Source organism: Xiphophorus hellerii, chromosome 7 (assembly GCF_003331165.1).
Source record: "Xiphophorus hellerii strain 12219 chromosome 7, Xiphophorus_hellerii-4.1, whole genome shotgun sequence".
NCBI classification, from domain to species: domain Eukaryota; kingdom Metazoa; phylum Chordata; class Actinopteri; order Cyprinodontiformes; family Poeciliidae; genus Xiphophorus; species Xiphophorus hellerii.
In genome coordinates this window covers 32,377,156-32,396,481 of record NC_045678.1, presented here as the reverse complement: position 1 = coordinate 32,396,481, position 19,326 = coordinate 32,377,156, and the positions used below count along the sequence as shown (strand labels likewise).

Below are 19,326 nucleotides of genomic sequence, written 5' to 3'. Positions count from 1 at the left end.
GAATCCAGCTCTGCATTTCTGCTGAGCTGGATTCAGAGTTTTAGTTATTTGTCTCTCTTCTGCTGCCCCTAAAACAACTGCAGCACCTGGAAGGAAGGTCCTAATCATTTCAAATCATACTTGAAAAATATGCCAATAAATTGAAGGAACTTAGAGCATTGATGGATGAATCACAAAGTAAAGGGGAGCATTGGGGAGTCTAAGGAAAAGTCAGAGTCTAACATGGAGACCTGCTGTGCTAACGTAGTGTTGGTCCATCACCAGTGAGAGTGCTCCATCTCAGCGTGCTTCATGTCCATCAGGTCCAAGCGTTCACATCCTTCACACACCTGCAGACCGCAGCTTCATGATTCAGAGCTGGAGTCGCTCTGAGCCTGCAGAATCAGGAATCCCCTCAGAGATCCTACCAGAACTCCTGTCCGCTGGTCTGCTGAAACACCGAGGAGGGAAAACCTCATAAAGCAGAATCAGACAGAACGCACAAAGATGAGCAAAAGTTTTATACGAGTTATCTGGACCGTTCAGAACCACAGAGCAATGCTCATCAGCTGGGTCAGATACGCCTCAGGCGCTTCCTGCTGGACTTTCTGCCCCGGCTGCGTCTGGCTGGCGGTGGTTTGGTTCTGTTCAGAGGTTTCTGATGAAACCACCCCACGCTTGGCTCAGGTAATCTGTTCTGCCACACATCTATAATGCTTCACCAAAGATCTAATGAACTGACAATTCCCTGCGGTAGTACGACACGCTTCATCCAGAGGCGGCCCAGAGACCAGTTCAGGAGTCTGTTGGTCATCTGACTCTTCTTTCAGATGTTTCTTCCTCTAACTTCCCTCTCTTGTCTTTGTGTTGCTCAGAGCTCCGGTGGAGATCCGGCGGTCAGCAGCACAGTCAATCCGCTGAACACCAAGAGGACCAAGGTGAAGACTGAAGCAGAGGGTCCAGTTCCCATTTCACCGTCCGCTCAGGTGGGACCAGCAGAACCAGAACCAGGAGGCGGAACAGCTCCGCTCCCCGGACCACCAGCTTTTACCGATTCACCTTTGATTGATTGTAACAAAGCTGCAGATTAAGGATCAGATTAACCAGTCAGAATAAAGCGGTTGTTCTCCCTCCCGCTTGTCGTTGCCATCAGGACCACGCCGCAGGAGTCCTGGACCTGAGCGAAGATCTGGACAAGGACGAGTGCAAGCAGGAGCCAGAGGCCGTTTACGAGACCGACTGCCACTGGGAGGGCTGCGGCAGGGAGTACGACACCCAGGACCAGCTTGTCCACGTGAGACCCAGGGATTATTTAATCCGTATGCTTCACAGCCAGTTTGCACTGCAGCCATCAGATGAGCATCAGACTGGCTCAGTTCCTGTCAGGTGTAGTCCAAGATTAGGATTAAGGGTTATGAAACGGTGAAGTGACCCAGAGTTCTGAGACTGGGTCAGCCCGGCTGATGAAGTCCAGAAGGAGTACCTCATTCTGGTTCTGGTCCTCCCATCCATAATCGGGCTTTGGCCCAAGCACCATATGAACCGAACCAGGCGGTCCAGTTCAGTTATTAAAGACATTTCAAGTTAATTCCAGTTCGGTCCAGACTAATGGTTCTGGTTCTAGTGGATCTAAACCCACCCAAAACCAGAAGGTCCAGACCCAGATCAGGCATACTTCCACTCATTCTACTCTTCTTTACTTCATCACCTGGTTTCTATAGTTCTATCTGCACTGTGTGTAGAGCTGTGTCTGCTGCAGAGACACGGCTGACCTGAGCTGCTTTCCTCCACGCAGCACATCAACAACGACCACATCCACGGAGAGAAGAAGGAGTTCGTGTGCCGCTGGGAGGACTGTTCCCGGGAGCTGAAGCCCTTCAAGGCCCAGTACATGCTGGTGGTCCACATGAGGAGACACACCGGCGAGAAGCCGCACAAATGCACGGTGAGGAGGGCTGGGAACATGATGGGAACATGATGGGAACATGATGGGAACATGAAAACCTTGTGCAAACCTGGTTGTTTGAAGGTGAACATGGAAGCGAGGGCAGGATGTAGGCACTGTTCTTCTCTGTCTGATCAACATTCTGACCAGGTGTACTTTCTACTGGTACCAGATGGTACCAAACACAAACTTCAATTCAGTTGGAGATGTTCTGCATCAGACAACAGAAAGAAACCGAATGTGAAGGAAAATTATTTATTGGTTTTCCACAGTGTGCATAAATATTCACGCCCCACAGTCAGAAGTTTGGTCCGTCTCCAAGAGATCCTCAGTTGGATTTAGGTTTGGACTTTGACTAGGCCACTGACTGTACAGATTTAGATGGTGTGATTTGGAGGTTGAGCTGTTCTTTATTTAGGGGCATCAGAGTGAAGGTACTGAACTTAAATGCAAACCAACACTTTAACAGTCAGTTACCCTAACCATCCCAGTTCAGCTCCACTCTGTTGGTTCATCACCCTAAAGCCCATAAAACAGGCTTCTGGGTCGAACCACCATCAAGATGGTCGCATAGCGAGAGCGCTCCTGGTTGAACCAGAGTAATTAGAGAAATTCCCCCAAATAAACTAAGTAAATCTACCACTATAACTCCTTAAGATGGAAATAAAAGATGTACCACTGCTTCAAGCAATAAATGCAGACTGAAGTCAGATGGGTGAGAGAGACGGGACACAGCAAGAATTAGCAGTTAGCGCATTGAAGCTAACAAGCAAAAAGGCGCAGCGTCTAAAAATGGCCGACTCCGAACTGATTCTGAGAGAACTAAGAGGGTTTCGCCAAGAAACTAAAGATCAATTTGAGACCAGAAAAGAAGAAATAGCGAAGGTGAACACCAGAATGAAGGAGGTGGAGGGACATATTGAGAAGGCAGAAGAAAGGATCCTAAACACGGAGGAGGTCATCATGGCTATGCTAAAGCTACACGTTAAGCTGGAGGACAAATTGATGGATCTGGAAAGCCGATCCAGACGTGAAAATGTAAGAATGTATGGGGTACCGGAGGGATCCGAGAAGGAACTGACAATGATCTCATTTGTCGAAAGCTTACTGCATGAAGGTCTTGAGTTTTATGATTTACCTGGCAAGAAAATCATATTAACCTGGATCACGACTATCCACCTCTCATACTTAAAAGACGAAGGGAATATACAGAAACCCACTAAGTATTGAAGGAAAATAATGTCCCCTTTGAAGCCCTCTTCCCCACGAAGCTGCATGTTAGATACGAAGACGGAACCAGAACCTACGATACGGTAGAGGAGGCATCAGAGGACCTGCTGAGACGAGGCTTCACTGTGCCAACCGTCAAACCTCCGGAGACGCTCATGGAGCAGGTGCAGCAACTGTCCTGGACGAGAGTGGACCGACGAGCCACGAAGGGCGCATTTAAAGCCGGCCGGGGCTCCAGCTACAAGGAGAAGCTGCGAGCCTTCAGGAGAACGTCTGCGGGCCCCTCCGGGACCTAGCGGATCTTCCCCAGACCGAAGACGGCGGGAGGACTTGTGAAATATCTTCAACCAAATCTGTGGTGGAAACAAACTATAGAATAATTCGGTTCTTTTGGGACCTTTTTTCCTTTGGAGTTGGGACACTTTTCTCGCTTTTTCCTTTTTTTCCGACATGCGACTGTTGCAGGCAAGGGCCTCTCCCTCTGGACCGAGGAGGGGGACTTTGTGGGGACTCAACAGGGTCAGGTTAATAGACCCCTACCTAGGAAGATACATGGACAAATTGTGTTCAGTTTTATGTGTATTATGTTAGTCGTAATGTCGAAGCACCGAGTTACAGTCATTAGTAGTTTGTATACCAGGTGTTATCTAAATGTGCCACTTGGAGACTCCAAATAGAGACTTGGACAACACCTGTACATCCTCAAAAATAAACATGTCCAAAATGACATTTCTTTTTGTGCTATTTTGATCAATCTTGAAATCCACAAGCAAAATACTTTATTCTACAGATTTATTGTATTTTCCAGTCCATACATTCAAGACTCAATGTGTATTTACAAGAAATAAAAGTAAAAAATCTGGGTGAAGCAAAATTTTTCAATTTCCTTTGTGTTACAAACATAATAGCTACAAACTACTTACAGTTAAAGTATTTTTGACTACAAAAATAGAAAATTCAGCTTGTCGTCTTCATAAAGAGACCAAGCTTTTGCATGAACTCCAAATTGTTCAAGAACAGCAGCTGATTTAATTTGGGTTTGCCTGTTCAGGCATTTTTGGTGATTTTGGTACCGCCAGTTAAGGGGTTAAGTTTAACCCCTTAACTGGCGGATAGAATCCATCAGGATGAATATCCTTCCACAGTTACTGTACTTATTTCAGTGTTTACCAGTCAGAATCCCACCTAAACGGTTCTTAGAATGGGATAGATTAATAGCGAGGTATTTGTGGCAGGGTTAGGATAAAAAGGCCAGAATTAAGTTTAGAACTCTGCAACTAAAAAAAGAAAAGGGTGGAATGGGCCTTAATACAACCATGCAGCCCAGCTGAGACCTTTAGTCTGCCTCTGTTCACCATCATATACTGCAGCGTGGAAGGAAAGAGAAGGAACGACGATAAAAGGAATCCCACTAACAGCCCTACTTAGTGATTATAAATTATAAAAACAGCAGATCCCAGAAGACTCTATAACTGGTAGCTTCCTCAAGTCCTGGCAGGAATTGGCTAAAATTTGCAAAATAGGAGACATATCTAAACTTATGAGGTGGTGTGCCTATGATTCAGATTTTACACCAAATAGAATTGATAACAGATTCAAGTTATGAATCTCAAAAGGATTAACTACCTATTATTCATTTGCCCACAAAGGGATATTTCAGAGTTTTGAAACCTTACAGACGGATCATGGACTGGAAAAAGATGATTTTTTAGGTACCTGACATTATTTTAATAGAAATTTTAAAGAGGTGTTGACAAAAAATGATTCAAGTTTCATGGAGGTATTTCTATCACTAATTAATCCCAGATCAGACAGCAGAATTATCTCTAAGTTATATAATGCCATACAGCTATCTAAACATGAGAATACAGAATACATAAAGAGGAAATGGAAATTAAGGTAATAATCCCACAAGAAGGCTGGGAGGAAATCTGTCAGCTGCAGTGGGTCTCCACCGGATCAAACACATGGCGGGAGATTTGCTGGAAAAATGTCGCACCATTTTTTGTTCCACCCATTCAGAGACGATATGGAAGCAACGGGGACGCCTGCTGGAGACTCTGTGGGTCCAACGGAGCCAAACCACTTCCATGTTTTTGGGACTGCCAAGTAATAAAACCATATTGGGAAAAGTTCCACAAACACATTGAAAATATATTTAATGTAAAAATTTCATTCAAATGTGAATCTTTGTATTTGCACTCCCCGTTATTGTTCAATTTTGTTATCGTTCACAACTAAAATCAGTGACAGTCTGTAAAAAAATACTAGAAAGGCAGTATGTACAAAATCACTTGGACTGTGCTTCCATCCTCATGTACAACCTTAAATGGGTAAAGCTGTAACTAATGAATGAGAAGGAGATCTGACTAAATAAAAAAAAAAACATAAAATAAATCTGTTTAAATAAAGTTGAAGGAGTCAGAATAGTTTTGCAGCAGAGCAGGAATATTCCATGTTGCCAAGTGAGGCAAAGCTTTAAAGTCATCTGATTCTGCTGCAAGCACGAAAGCAGTGAGGGGGGTAATTAAGATAACTCCCCAGCAGGGGGCCCCGCTGTTTAATGAGTCCCTCATGGACCGTCTCAGAGCTGCCGCTCTGAAAGGAAGAAGTTCTGACATTTTCTCTGATTTGATTCTGTTTCCACTTCAGAGTCTCTTAGACTCCCAAGAAGGAGCTGATGAAACCAGATGGTAGCTTGTTGAGAACAAGGAGCTTGCAGACAGCAGTACTCTCTGTCTCCACTAGGAGGAGCTCCAAGCAGCAGCAGTACTCCATCTCTACTAGGAACCATTGGGTGTTTCTTTACTCGATGTATCAGGGTGTTTGTACCTGCACTAAGCATCCAGTGGCCAGTTGGTCCCTGATTGGTCCCCCGTGTCTCTGCAGTTTGAGGGATGCTTCAAGGCTTACTCTCGCCTGGAGAACCTGAAGACTCACCTCCGGTCCCACACCGGTGAGAAACCGTATGTGTGTGAGCACGAAGGCTGCAACAAGGCTTTCTCCAACGCCTCGGACAGGGCCAAGCACCAGAACCGCACACACTCCAATGAGGTACCGGTCTCCTTTGTGCCTCCATGAGGACGGTGTTTAGCCAGCTGTTGAATGTGTTTGGCAGTAAACTAGACGTTTGTTTGCAGAAACCGTACGTCTGTAAAATCCTGGGCTGCACCAAGCGCTACACCGACCCCAGCTCCCTCAGGAAGCACGTCAAGACGGTTCACGGACCCGACGCCCACGTCACTAAGAAGCAGCGGAGCGACGCACCACCTAGACTGCCCCCTAGAGGAAACGGGGAGAACGAGGCAAAGCACGGCCCGGCGGGCGCAGATGGGAAGACGGAGGCCAACGGTGCATCCAGAGGAGACGAGCGGCTGCAGGTCAAACCAATCAAGATGGAGGACTCTGTGGTGAGTTCCTGTATCCTCATGGGATCACAGCTAGCAGGACGCTTTCTCCTCAACCAGCCTCGCTAACCGACTCTAGTCAATCTATCTACTCCTCTTCCCTAATTAACCGTCTCAAAGGCTAATTAACCTTTCCTCTATCAAACTGCCCGTTTCCCTCTGCATGGCATGAGTGCCGTCTCTCATGCTAAAATGCGTTTCTGGCTGCATTTTTCAGGCTGTTTTATCACAGACTGATCACAGAGCAGACGGTGAGGATAAACTGGAGATCAGGCTTTTTCTGGAGTTTGCTAGTTTTGAGATTTCAATCCAAAATTACAAAATAATGTCCTATTTATTTTTCTTTATTTCATAACTTATTTCTGGCCAGTTTAATTGACATGACGCCAGCTCCGCCCACATGTGGAAGTAGAGCAAACGCCGACAAACAGTGTTACGAATAGCGGTAGGTAGTGGAACTCAATGCATTACCTGAGACATTTTTCGAGTCATTTTTGCCTTATAATACAACACTGAGGCAAAGATGAGCAAGAAAATTCTCTAACGAGTCCTACGTCAGGTCCGTAAGGTTATTAGAAACAACAGAAAAATCAACGATAAACTGGGAACAATGCTGAGGGGAACAAAGTCTGGTTGGATCCAAGTATGAATGCTGTCGGACACATTTTGCACATACTAGCAGGTGAGTAATGACTTAAATAATACCAGCTTGTGAAAATCTGCCTTCAGGGAAATGGTTAAAAATAAACAATAGCATGAAAAGTTTCTTAAATGTAAATACTGCAGTTACTGTAGCACATTATCATGCTGCCACAGAGCTACCGTTGGAATCTGCACATATAAAATCATGCATACCTTCACATATTGAAAATTAAATCAAATGTATTCCACCCTCTACTAGTTCTGGGTAACAGCTGTTGGGATTGCCCGTTCCCCGCTGACAATGCTGGGCCATGACTTCCTATTATTTTCCTGGAAACCTCTCTGACCACAGCGTGTTTGCTGAGATAACCACTGGCATTATTGTTGGAGGTCAGGTCCTCCAGATAAGGGCGTGAAACCTCCGGACAAACCGCCGATTGTTCAGTTGCTGACAAATGCACTTGAATGATTGACGGAGGATTGCTCTACGTCCGCATGTGGGTGGAGCCTGCGTCATGTCAATTATCCCCGTAGCATGCTCCCGCCATTACCATGTTCTGCTGTGTGGAGGATGTTCTGTTTCAGCCTCAGCTAACATGTGAACTCTAGTGCAGTTCAGTTTTTTAAGCAATGGTGATTTTGGGCAGAGATTTCACATTTATCTTCTACAGTTTCGCCTTAAAGTATTCACACCCCTGCCTGGCAGATTTAAAGGTTTCAACAAGGGACTATTTAACTAAGAGGAAGAGAAGAAAGGACACTTCAATGTTCAAAAAGTTTTCAATAAAATGTAAATGTTGAATAGCATTTGCACCCATTAGTTAGCATCACAGCATTCAGACTATCTAATTACAACGGAACAGCTTTCCAAGCCTCCAAGGAAGGCCTCTCTACCATCACCCTAATCTGCAGCTAAGTCTCTATCAGACCCGAGTCCAGAGCGGAGTCTGGACCAGAGTCTGAACATTAAAATCACCTTCAGTCACCTCAAGGGGTATGAATGCTGGTTGCTGCTGGGGAAGCAGGAGAATGAAATGTGTTTCAGGTTCCCGTAAATGTTGACTGAGTCGTTTTCCACTGAACTGTCTGGCTTCTTGCTTTCCTCTGCTTCTCCTCTAACAATCGGACAGACATCTCTGAGGTGAGAGAGCATCTCTGTCTCTTTATTCATATGAAAGACCTGCATGAATTGCTCCAGTCGAGCCGATCATCCGGCTGCTGTCATTAATATTCAGAGAATCAGACAGTTTTCAGCTGTGGGTCAAACTATGATCAGACTTCTGCATTCTGAACTGTTTAGCATAGAATCATCTATTATTCTCTTGTTTTCATATTGTTAATAAATCACATGCATACATAACTAATGACTCTGGAAGAACAAGCCTGCATTAGTCATTACAAAACACCATTACAGTCAGAATATCTGAACTTTGGTAATAATTAACTAGTGATTAATGCATAATGGAGCTGTGTGAACATGGCATGGTTCTATTTTCACTTGCATTTTTATCACCTTTCATCTCATTCTTCGTCTTTATTTGCATCAAATATTCCCACAGAAAACCCACATCAGTTTGAGCAGAATATTTTCAGTGTTGCATGAACGTCACTCCCTGCTGTTCCTTTGCAGACGCATCAGTCCAGTCCTGGTGGCCAGTCATCGTGCAGCAGCGAGCCGTCGCCTCTTGGCAGCGCCAACAACAATGACAGTGGGGTAGAGATGGCCATGTACAGCGGGGGCAGCTTCGGGGACCTCAGCGCGCCGGACGAGGGTCCCACAGTCAACTCCACGATCCCCACCGGGGTGCCGCAGGTGGGAATGGGGCTTCAGCTGAGGAAATCGGTGGCTCACGGAGGAGCGGTCACGATCAAGCTGGAGAACATCAAGCAGGAGAGGCTGAAGGCGGTGCGGGAGACCTGCAGCTGGGCTACCAGCAGACCACAGGGCATGAAGCTTCCTCCCATCCCTGCAGCTGGTGAGCATCACATGTTGAATGTCCATGAACCACTAATGTCTCTGAGCTCCAACATGTGGTCCCGGTTGCTCCAATGAGAAAGGTCAGGCCAGTCAGAGTAAAAACCAGTGGACAGCATTTACCAGCAGCTTCCCTCTCCCCTATGGATGCATAAATCAATCATAATCTCTCTGTAAACTGTAAAACTTCACAGAGCCATCTAGGTTCCTGGTGTAATTTTCCCTTCATGTCTGCTAGGTTCCTTGCTGGAGAGATCCATCATGACGAGCAGCCTCCGCACTCCGTACACTGGCCAACCCACTGGGGAGTTGACCTCCTGCGACATAACGCTACTGAACCAGCTCAACGACCGCCGTGACAGCACCACCAGCACCATTAGCTCAGCCTACACCTTCAGTCGACGCTCCTCCGGAATCTCGCCCTGCTACTCTAGCCGGCGCTCCAGCGAGGCATCCCAGTTTGGCACTAACCGTCACAACAACATCAGCTCGGCTGACTCGTATGACCCGATCTCCACCGATCTGTCTAGGCGCTCCAGTGAGGCCAGTCATTGTGGTGGGGGTGTGGCTAGTGGAGGAGCCCTGCCCAGCCTTCTGAGTCTAACCCCAGCCCAGCATTATCGGCTCAAAGCGAAGTACGCTGCCGCTATTGGCGGTGCTCCACCTACTCCTCTCCCCAACATGGATCGAATGAGCCTGAGGACAAGGATGGCTCTGTACAGTGACTGTCAGGAAGGCTCCACCTTCCTCCAGCCGGCCACCGGCGATGCACCCCGGCGGTGCAGCGACATCACCTATGGCTCACACAGCATGATGCCCCATGAAGTTCCGACCAACCTCCCACGTCGGGCAAGTGACCCCGTCTGCCGTCCACCCCTAGACCCTCTGTCTCTTCCAAGGGTTCAGCGCTACAGCAGCATGAACAATGTAAACCCTATGAATGCCCTGTCATCTGCCGAGCGCCATCAGGCATTGGCTATGCAGGGTTACACACGCTCGGATGGGAGTCTCCAGCGTTACCCGTTCGCCCCAAGACCGCCAAGCATTTCTGAGAACATTGCCATGGAGACCATGGCAGTCGACGGGCTGATGAGCAGTGGGGAGCAGAGTGCAGAGGATGAGATTGTGCTTCCAGATGATGTGGTTCAGTACCTGAGGTCTCAGAGTTCTGGCCCAACAAGCCACAGCTATAACAGTCAGGGCTACCAGGCCAGCATGGCTCCACCGCTGCACTTTCATGGCCAGAGGAGGATGGCCATGGTGGACGCCACCCTGGCACAGTCTGGTCATGACATTTCCTACCAGGGGGGTGTCAATGGTTCCCAGCAGCTCGTCCCAGCACCACGAGACAATAAGAACAACATGCCAGTGCAGTGGAATGAGGTGAGCTCCGGGACGATGGACACCAAACTCCCCAAACCTCAGCAGCATCCCTTCAGGAGCAACCTGGCTTCCGCTCAGCAAAGGCACAGCTCTGGGGTGCTACATGCCCTGAGTGGCAACCAGCAGGTCGTCCCGATAAGCCACAACCTCTCTATACAGGGGTACCACAGCCACCAGAGCCCGGGGAATACCTCCCTCCAGCATCATCAGCAGCAGAGACAATGCAGCTTTAATGAGCACATGAGTCATCAGCAAGAGCTCAGTCAGGAAGGAAGGCTTCGTTCGTTATCTGGAAGCTCTAGCATAACCCTCAACATTGCGGCTAGCTCTGAGCTGCAGAGCTTTAAGACCAGAGCCCAGGTGGATGGGTACTGTCATGGGAACCAAGTGAACCAGGAGCAGAACTACAGCATTCCCCTCAAGCAGCAGCAGTATGTGATCCAGAACGGAGCCAGAAGGATGTTACAACCCCAGCCACCTAACGAGCCCAAGTCCTTCCCCAGGCAGCACTCAGCTTCTGCCATGACACAACCAAGCCCCAGGCTAGTTGAACTGAACCCCAGTAACATCTGCTCTGAGGCAAGCCCAAAGAGGCAGAGCCAGGGGCTGAACCACAGCAGCCCAGTCAACCAGAACTCTGCTGTGTTTTACCTGGCTCAGATTCACATGTTTCAGCCTTCGTCTCACAGCAGTGATGATGACTCAATGTCCCCAAGTGCCAATGAAACCACCTGTAGCGACATGGCTGCTGCAGCCAGCATGGCCTCTCCAGGAGCCAACCAGGTCTCCAGCAGTATCATTGACTCGTCCACCGGCCGGTCCAGAGCCACAGAGCACACTCAGATCGACTTCGACACCATGCTAGATGACGGAGATCATTCCAGCCTGATGTCTGGGACGCTGAGTCCAGGGCTTCTGCAAAGCCTGTCTCAGAGCTCCTCCCGTCTCACCACGCCACGCAATTCCATCACCCTGGCGTCCGTCCCAACTGGGATTGGCAACATGGCCATTGGAGACATGAACTCCTTGCTTACAGCTCTGGCTGAAGAGAGCAAGTTCCTCAACTTCATCAGTTGAGACCTCCACCTCCTCTTGTCCCTGGAGATGGGAACATCTGGGTACCTTCAGGAAACTCGCAGAAAGCACTGATTAGCTGCTTCAGACCTTTGTTTCCGCTGTCTATGGCACCATGGCAATCTTCTCTTTTTCATAGTTAGCTTAGCTGGAGGTACTGTTTTCTGTCTTTAAAGCCATATTTTAACAGTAATCCAGCCCAGGGCATATTAATGCCTGTCAGGACTACTGGTGTTTACAAAGTAGTGCACTGAAAACAGACCATATTGTGCCTTTCTGGGACATCACAGCTCAGCACCCGAGGACACACTTATCAGGAAATGGACATGTAGATACAGGAAGACTGATCTCTGATGTGTTTGGAGTTTACCGTTTTAACTTATGCTGTACTCTGTGTGTTTAAACTGGGGCTGCTAACAGCTCTACTTTATATCTGGAATGTTTCCTTTTGCTTTTTGATTAAAGACTAACCCCAACCCAGTCATGTTCCTCAGCTGGAAGGAGACGGACCTCCACCTTCCGGTTGGGGAGAGACTGGACCAGAGGGTACGGTTCCAGGAGTGTGGATGAGAGCATCCGTTGTTCGGGTCTGTTACGGAGACGAAAACCCTCTGTCCCAGAGGATGCCTCCTGTCCTCTGTTCCCACAGTGAGAGAAGTGAAACCAGCTGCCTCTATAGGGGGCTGGACTCACCCTACAGGATGGTGTCTTCTGGGAAGGGTAGTCACCCGTCTGAAGGGAAGGGTGACTACAAATCGCAGAAGGCGGATGAACTGCCTTGTTAAAAGTTACATTTAATTCTGAAGGTTCTGCGTTTCTGGATCGGAGGTTCTTCTTCATCCCCGGTGGTGATGATGATGTATTTTCTGTGTCGTCAGCAGAGACTCAATCCCAGTGAACTCAACCCCATCCATGTTTTCCCATGTGTCCCGCTCCACTCACAGCGAGTGTGTAGCTTTGGTACATTTTAAATAAACCATCTTCTCTTTTCTGTTAAATTTATTTTGTGTTTTCATTGGAGTCAGATGTTACAATTAACAAGTTTTCAGATTTTCAGCAGGACTTTGACTAGGCCGTTCTAACCATCCCATAATATCTCTGGCTGCATGTTCAGGTTAGTTATCTTGCTGGAAGGTGAACTTTGACCCCAATCTCAGGTCTGCTGCTGCCAGGTTTTCTTCCGAGACTGTCCGGGTTTATCTCCATCCGTCTTCCCACAGCATGATGCTGCCAACAGCATGTTTCACTGTGGTGGTGCTGTTGGAGCTCCTTCCATCCAGCTGGACTGCGTTTAGGGGTATCAGAGTATGGGGGTCCCCTCCTTTTCAGGTTATCCTTCCTGACAATCTGCTCAAAGTTGGTCTAGTCGAATCCACAGAAGGATGAAGATGCGAGAGGCTGGACTGCAGAAACTAACTAGAGCAGAACTCAGATGAGGATTAACAAGCCGGAGCTCAGAGAATCTGACAGCGGAGTGCTGATTGCTGTTGCCACTGACATTGCTCATTGCCTGCTGGGGGGAGAATGAGCAGCAAGAAACATTTCAGCAGATCCAGCCTGCAGCATCCAGAGGACAGAACAGCATCTAATCAGCAAAGCTGTGAAGGAAAGACCACCAACTCTGATTTAACCGCTCAAGTCAAAAATGTGCAGAGGTAAAAACGATGGAAGGAGAACAGGAAGTGGTTCTGGTCCAGCGGTTGAGCTGCTGGTTCTGAAAGAGCTGGATGCGCTAACAGCTATCAGTTCACCAGGCAACAACTCAAAGGGTTACAAGTCTTCTGGACCAACTCTGGGCTTCATAGCAGGTCAGTCCTTACCTGTGTCATCTCCAGTGCAATGAATGCTGGGAGATGAAGTTCCCACAGTCCGTGACCAACATGGCAGCCTCAGTGATTTCAGGTTTCAGAGGTGCTGAGTGTAGCCACACAGTCAGATCCTGAACGGAAGTGATTGAAGGTTCTGGTGCAGATCAGGTTCTGCCGGTTTTGCTGGTTCTGTTGATTCTGCGGACAACAGAGTTCATCACTGTGGGGTTTTCAATTCAATGAGTTTTCACTGATTGACTCAGCGGACAGTTGGACTGATGAGTCCAGCGGGTCGAAGGAAGAGAGATCTGGGGGTTCTGTTGGTCAGGGTCGGCTGATCCCACTCAGTTTCCAGTCCAAACAAAACCTACCAGTGGTTCTTCAGAGATGATCAAGGCCAAATCATCTCTGACAGGTGGTCCAGAAGTCCAACTGTCCAGCCTCTCTCTGAGGCTAGCAGCACTACTCTGAGCCAGAGTGGGCCGGGCCGGAGGTCCAGGACTGTAACCTTCTCCTAGGACGAGCATCAGGTCAGGCAGTTCACTTCAGACAGAAACTAGAAGAAACTTCAGATGTTTCTGAATTGACTACCTCTGGGTTCTGCTCCGGGTTCTGGTTTGGGTGGAGCAACAATTGGTTGTAGGTAAAGGTGAGCTAAAGAGCTCATCTCAAAATAATCAGAAATATTATTCAGACATGAAACCTTTTTTCCTCAGTCGCGTTTCTGGAAAGTTGGCAGTTTATTGGGATTGTGACTTTATGGTGTTGATGTTTTTATTTCTCTGAATGAGTGAAGGAAACCAGCTTTTAGTGGCCCGGAGGCGCCGGCCTCTGATAGGCCGGCTTTTAGCACCCGAGGTGTCAAAACGCTCCATTTGAGGTGGCGAAACATCATCACACGTCTAATGTCCAGCTGGGTGGGTGGGAGCGGCTAAACGCTGAAACATTCCTGCAGGCGAGTCTGAGTCCCACAGCATCTCACTTAAACCGGACCATGAACTCATCAGGCAGTTTGGATGGTTCTGTCTATTAGCACAGACACGTCTGGTCCCGACTCAGAACCTCCTCAAGGTCCCTGGCTCAAATCCCAGGCTGACCTGTGGCCCCCAGGCTGGGCAAGGCCCCGTTTCTCCAATATCAAATCCTCTGAAGGGAAGGTTTATGCTGAAAGTGATGGACTAACTCATCTCCCATGAAGCATTTATTTTAGCAGAAACTGTAGAACACAGAAAGCAGCAGGTAGCAGGAACTTGTCGGTGCGTCGTCTATAAGCCGCTCCATCAAGGACTGTCCGACTTCTTCTGTTGTAACAGAATGCACTCATACTGGAAACCCAAAAACGAGGCAGCAGCACTTAAACAGTTCCTGTTATGAAACTTCCTTACTGTCTCTATAGACATCCTGCGTAATCAGGCAAATCAGAATACCACAACGTCTTTATAATTTATTATTAATTCTGGCATTACTGGAACCATAAAAGATAAAGTCCCTCACAAAACAACATACCTTTTCATTTCTTTAGGAAGTAGAGCTACTTAAATGACATAAACAAAACCTCAAAGTGATTCCAGTTTCACTTGATGCACAAATTGCTGATATTGTGATTCTATGAAGGAGTTTTATTTTATCGTTTTAGAGTCGAAGAAAAATTTCCACCTTGGAAGACTAAATAGTTTAACCAGATTTTTTCCTATGTATAAGACTCTACCAACAAAAAGTTTCAGAATAATATATGTGGCACAGTAAAAATAAAAATGTGAATTATTGCTTGTATCTGTTTAACCAACAATCCTGGTTATTCTTCTGTGAACGTAATTCATTTGTTTATTGACTTTTGCTCAATTAAATTTCTTATGTATACATTGTAAATGGTATTTTTATTATAGTTGATCATGTTGTTTTTCATGTCTTATTTCTTTTGTTTCTCCTATAACTGATGGATATGTAGATATTATTTATAATGTATAAAGGCATTGTTTATGTCACCTAATTAGCTCTACATCCTGAAGAAAATGGAAAAATATGGTGTTTTAGAACAGTGGTCCCCAACCACCGGGCCGCGGACCGGTACCGGGCCGCGCAAGAAATAATGAACTACTTCCGGATCTTTTATTTTGAAAATCCTAAACCGGATTTTACCGGTTACGTCTTACGCGTCAAAATTGAGCCAACTTGCAGCAGAATGAGTAACAAAACAACATCAGACTGCAGTGAACCCTCGCTACATCGCGGTTCACCTTTCACGGTCTCGCTGCTTCACAGATTTGCATCATGCATTATGTTCTGCATTCTGATTGGCTAAACAGTCTCTCCGCTTCTTCTCTACCTGTGTGTCAACAACGTTGCGGTTTAATATGTACACGTACGTAAAACAGCTTGCCATATTTAACATAATCGATGGTGGAAAGTCGGTTTATAAGAATCTTTTTGCCCAGAAGAAAAAAGAGCGACAGCAGCTACCGATAACCAGTGTTGTATAAAGTACTGAAATCTCAGAGTCAAGTAAAAGTACAAGTACCTCTCCAAAATATGACTTTGGTAAAAGTCGAAGTCACTGACTGAAATGTTACTTGAGTAAAAGTCTTAAAGTATTTGAAACTTCTTGTACTTAAGTATGGAAATTACTGTAAAAATGGATGTACTCAAGTAATGTAATGAAAAGTACAAGTAAAAAGTAAAACAAAGCAAATGCAGTTTGAATGACATTTTTTATATTTTGGTAAACTTGTCAAATACACTTAAAATAATGTACACAACCAAGTGCAGGCAAAATTAAACCTGCTAATAGATATACCTGCAGGCATCATTTAGTTAAGAAAATTAGGTGCTTTACCTATAGCACAAGGTTAACTTAACCTGCTTTACAACTGAACCAGCTTCTTAGTAAACCCTCCAGGACAGAAAATACAAAGTTTTTGTAAGCCTTAAGTTTTCCCTTCAAGTAAGGTCAGTGCTGAAAATGAGAAAAATAAATAGTACAGAAAATGCGGCCAACATGAAGAAAAAGAGCTGTTACGATTACTCTACTTCACAAATCAGTGAATCAGTCAATGCTACAGTCAGTAGGTGGTGCACACAACTGGTCATTATGCAAAAGAAAAAAAGAATTGGGAGGGAAATGCAGCTTATTGGCATCTGTAAACCTGGTTTTGAACTTGCATGCCTTTCCTATATTCGTTAAATTTAGTCTAAATTGCTATTGCTATGGCTTCTGTCCCTCCTTGAACAGAGGAGTCTAGGTAGCCTGATACAGTCAACATTAGGCCTAAGCTAAATACACCAAGTGTGGAACTGAAACAATGCCAAACAAAGTTCATTTATGGTCAAGATTTCACAATACAGTAGTGTCTAGTGACCAAGCTATAGTTACTGAAACAGGAGGATTATAACCATTTCATAAGAAGTTACCTCGATGTGTTTCTTCAAGTTGGACGGGGAGTTTTTGTAAGATAGAATTTCCATGTGACTGCTACTGATTGCGAGACTTGCTTTGTGTTTAATGGGAGAAGCGAAACAGGTGTATCCTAATTAAAAGTAAAGAAATCAAGAAATGGCAAAAAATGTGGAATGAAGATAAGAAAGGAAGAAGATTATATGAAGTACAAAAGTCAGTTTGAATTCGAAGCATTAATGAACGAAACAGAAGAGAAGAAATAATAATTAGTAGATTAAGAGTAGGTCATACCTACTTAAATGACATGCTTTATAAAATAGGGAGGAAAAATAATGATAAATGTGAGAGATGTGGAGAGAAAGAAAATGTAGAACACATATTGATGAACTGTAAGTCAAATGAACTCGAAAGGGAAGAATTAAAGAGAATAGTTAGAAATATGGGGCATGAATGGAATCTTAAAGGTATATTAGGAAATGAAGGAAACATAACAGATATTCACAAATTAAGGAAAGCATTGTTTATTTATCTTAAGAATACAAAATTAAAAAGTAGAATTTAATAGATATGAAGTAATGCTTCTACACACACATGTACAGTAGGTGGCGGTATGCACCTTAAAGTTGCTTGTGATCCGCCATAATAGAAAAGAAGAAGAAGAAGAAGTATCCTATTGGTGGTGATGAACAAGCCCAGGCAAGCAGGCTACGGACTTTGTTCGGTAGCCTGCTTGCTACTTGCTAATCAGTAGGTGGGGTCAAAACACTTGCGTTTCTCTCTCTCGCTTTTTTGTAACGAGTAACTAAACCACACATTGAAAATGTATCGGAGTAAAAGTACGCAATTAAGTTCGGAAATATAGTGAAGTAAAAGTGAAAGTCATCAAAAATGTTCATACTCCAGGAAAGTATGAAGTACTCCAAAATATACTTAAGTAAAGTAGTGAAGTATTTTTACTTCGTTACTATACAACACTGCCGATAACTATGTTCTTCTCTCGAAGAAACACACCTGCACCGCGGGCTTTAGAAGAAAAGAAAAAACGCTACAGAGCGGAGTCAGGATGCAGCGGCTCAGTCAGAAGAGCAGTGAAATACACGAGTCACTATTTGTGCTACTGTACTTTGTTTTTGTTTTTTTTTCATAATCATTTTTTATTTTCTCCCGTTCTAATCCAATAACTCAGGTTGCGGTGGGGCGGCGCTGATCTCCGCAATTCGGGCACAGGAATCCGCTTTCAGTTCATATTAAAATTATTATTTTACAGTACAGTAGTTATTTGTAAAAAAATAAAATAAAATTGTTTATACAGTACTTTTTATTTGTTAAACAAATGTTTGGGCCTGTAAAGAGGTTTTGTTCTTTGGTTTTAATGTATTATGGAGTATTTTATTGTATAATAATTGTAAAAAAATAAAGGTTCCTACTTCGCGGATTTCGCCTATCGCGGGTTCTTTTTGAACCGTAACATCGAAGGGCTGACCGGTCCGCGCGACTAAAAAGGTTGGGGACCACTGTTTTAGAATATAATTTATCTTTCACTTTGCCAGTAATGAAAGAAATAATAAAGACGTTGTGGTATTCTGATTTAGTAAAGTAATTATATTAGTTGTGTTACCACCCCACGCCACTAGAGGCAGTATCAGGCCCGAAAAGATGCGACTAAGGAGCAGATTTAGAAGTTCACAGAAAGCTACAGAATCTGTTAAAAACTGTGAGCTGCACTGAAGTAAATAAAAGAGAAAAGTTCAAATACATGCTGAGTGAAAATCCTTCCTAAAGGTGAAGATATATCAGATTTCAGAAGAAAATAAAAACGGGAGACCGTGGATAATATAGGAAACAGCGCCCCCTTCACTTCCGGAGTGCAATGGTCCCATATCTATAAATAAGGTCTGAGACTGACAGCGGTCCGTCCCGCCCTTCCTGTTTGCTGCAGCGAGGTGGACTTGGCTCTACTCATTATATTATGTTTATGGTCAACACAGTTTGTGAAATGCGCCACAAACCCAGTGAGGCCTCGTCCGCCCATCACTACCGCCTCGGACCATGAGTCCGCCATTTTCCCGACCCTGCAGCCAATCACCTTCATAAATGCTTAAATGTGAGATTTCACTCCGTTACGCCGCCAGGCACTTATGAGACATCAGCACTGTTACTTATCACCTGTATGCCACTTACCAGGCAGCTCACCTGTAAAACACAGAACATGTCAGGTTGCAGCTCCGTGCGTCCTCCTCTTTCTTCTTCTTGGGTTTTATGGTGGGTGACATCCGTAGTTACGGAGTACGGAGCCCTCTAGGGGACATGGGGATTTTTTTTTTCTTTTGCGTTCCCTCGCAATATGCTTGCTGCAATATTTGCTGGTCTATTTTGTATACAGTCACAAATGTCAATTTAAAATGTTGTGGCGTATACAATGTATATATTTCACACCTGAATGTATACTTTTATTGTGAAGGGGAGAAGGTGAGGTGAGAAGACACCAA

The 19,326-nt window shown here is 45.4% G+C and overlaps 1 protein-coding gene across 2 annotated transcripts in view; it reads left to right on the top strand.

Moving 5' to 3' along the window:
• Positions 1–12,633, top strand: part of gli2a (GLI family zinc finger 2a) — a 74,763-nt gene extending 62,130 nt beyond the window's left edge. For both annotated transcript variants that reach the window (XM_032567278.1, XM_032567279.1), the window contains 7 exons: positions 855–965; positions 1,133–1,273; positions 1,775–1,924; positions 6,044–6,208; positions 6,295–6,564; positions 8,834–9,179; positions 9,417–12,633. In XM_032567278.1, the coding sequence (XP_032423169.1) occupies positions 855–965; positions 1,133–1,273; positions 1,775–1,924; positions 6,044–6,208; positions 6,295–6,564; positions 8,834–9,179; positions 9,417–11,638 (3,405 nt within the window). In that variant the 3' untranslated portion in view covers positions 11,639–12,633. The remainder of the gene's footprint in view (positions 1–854; positions 966–1,132; positions 1,274–1,774; positions 1,925–6,043; positions 6,209–6,294; positions 6,565–8,833; positions 9,180–9,416) is intronic.
• The last annotated feature ends 6,693 nt before the right edge of the window (positions 12,634–19,326 follow it).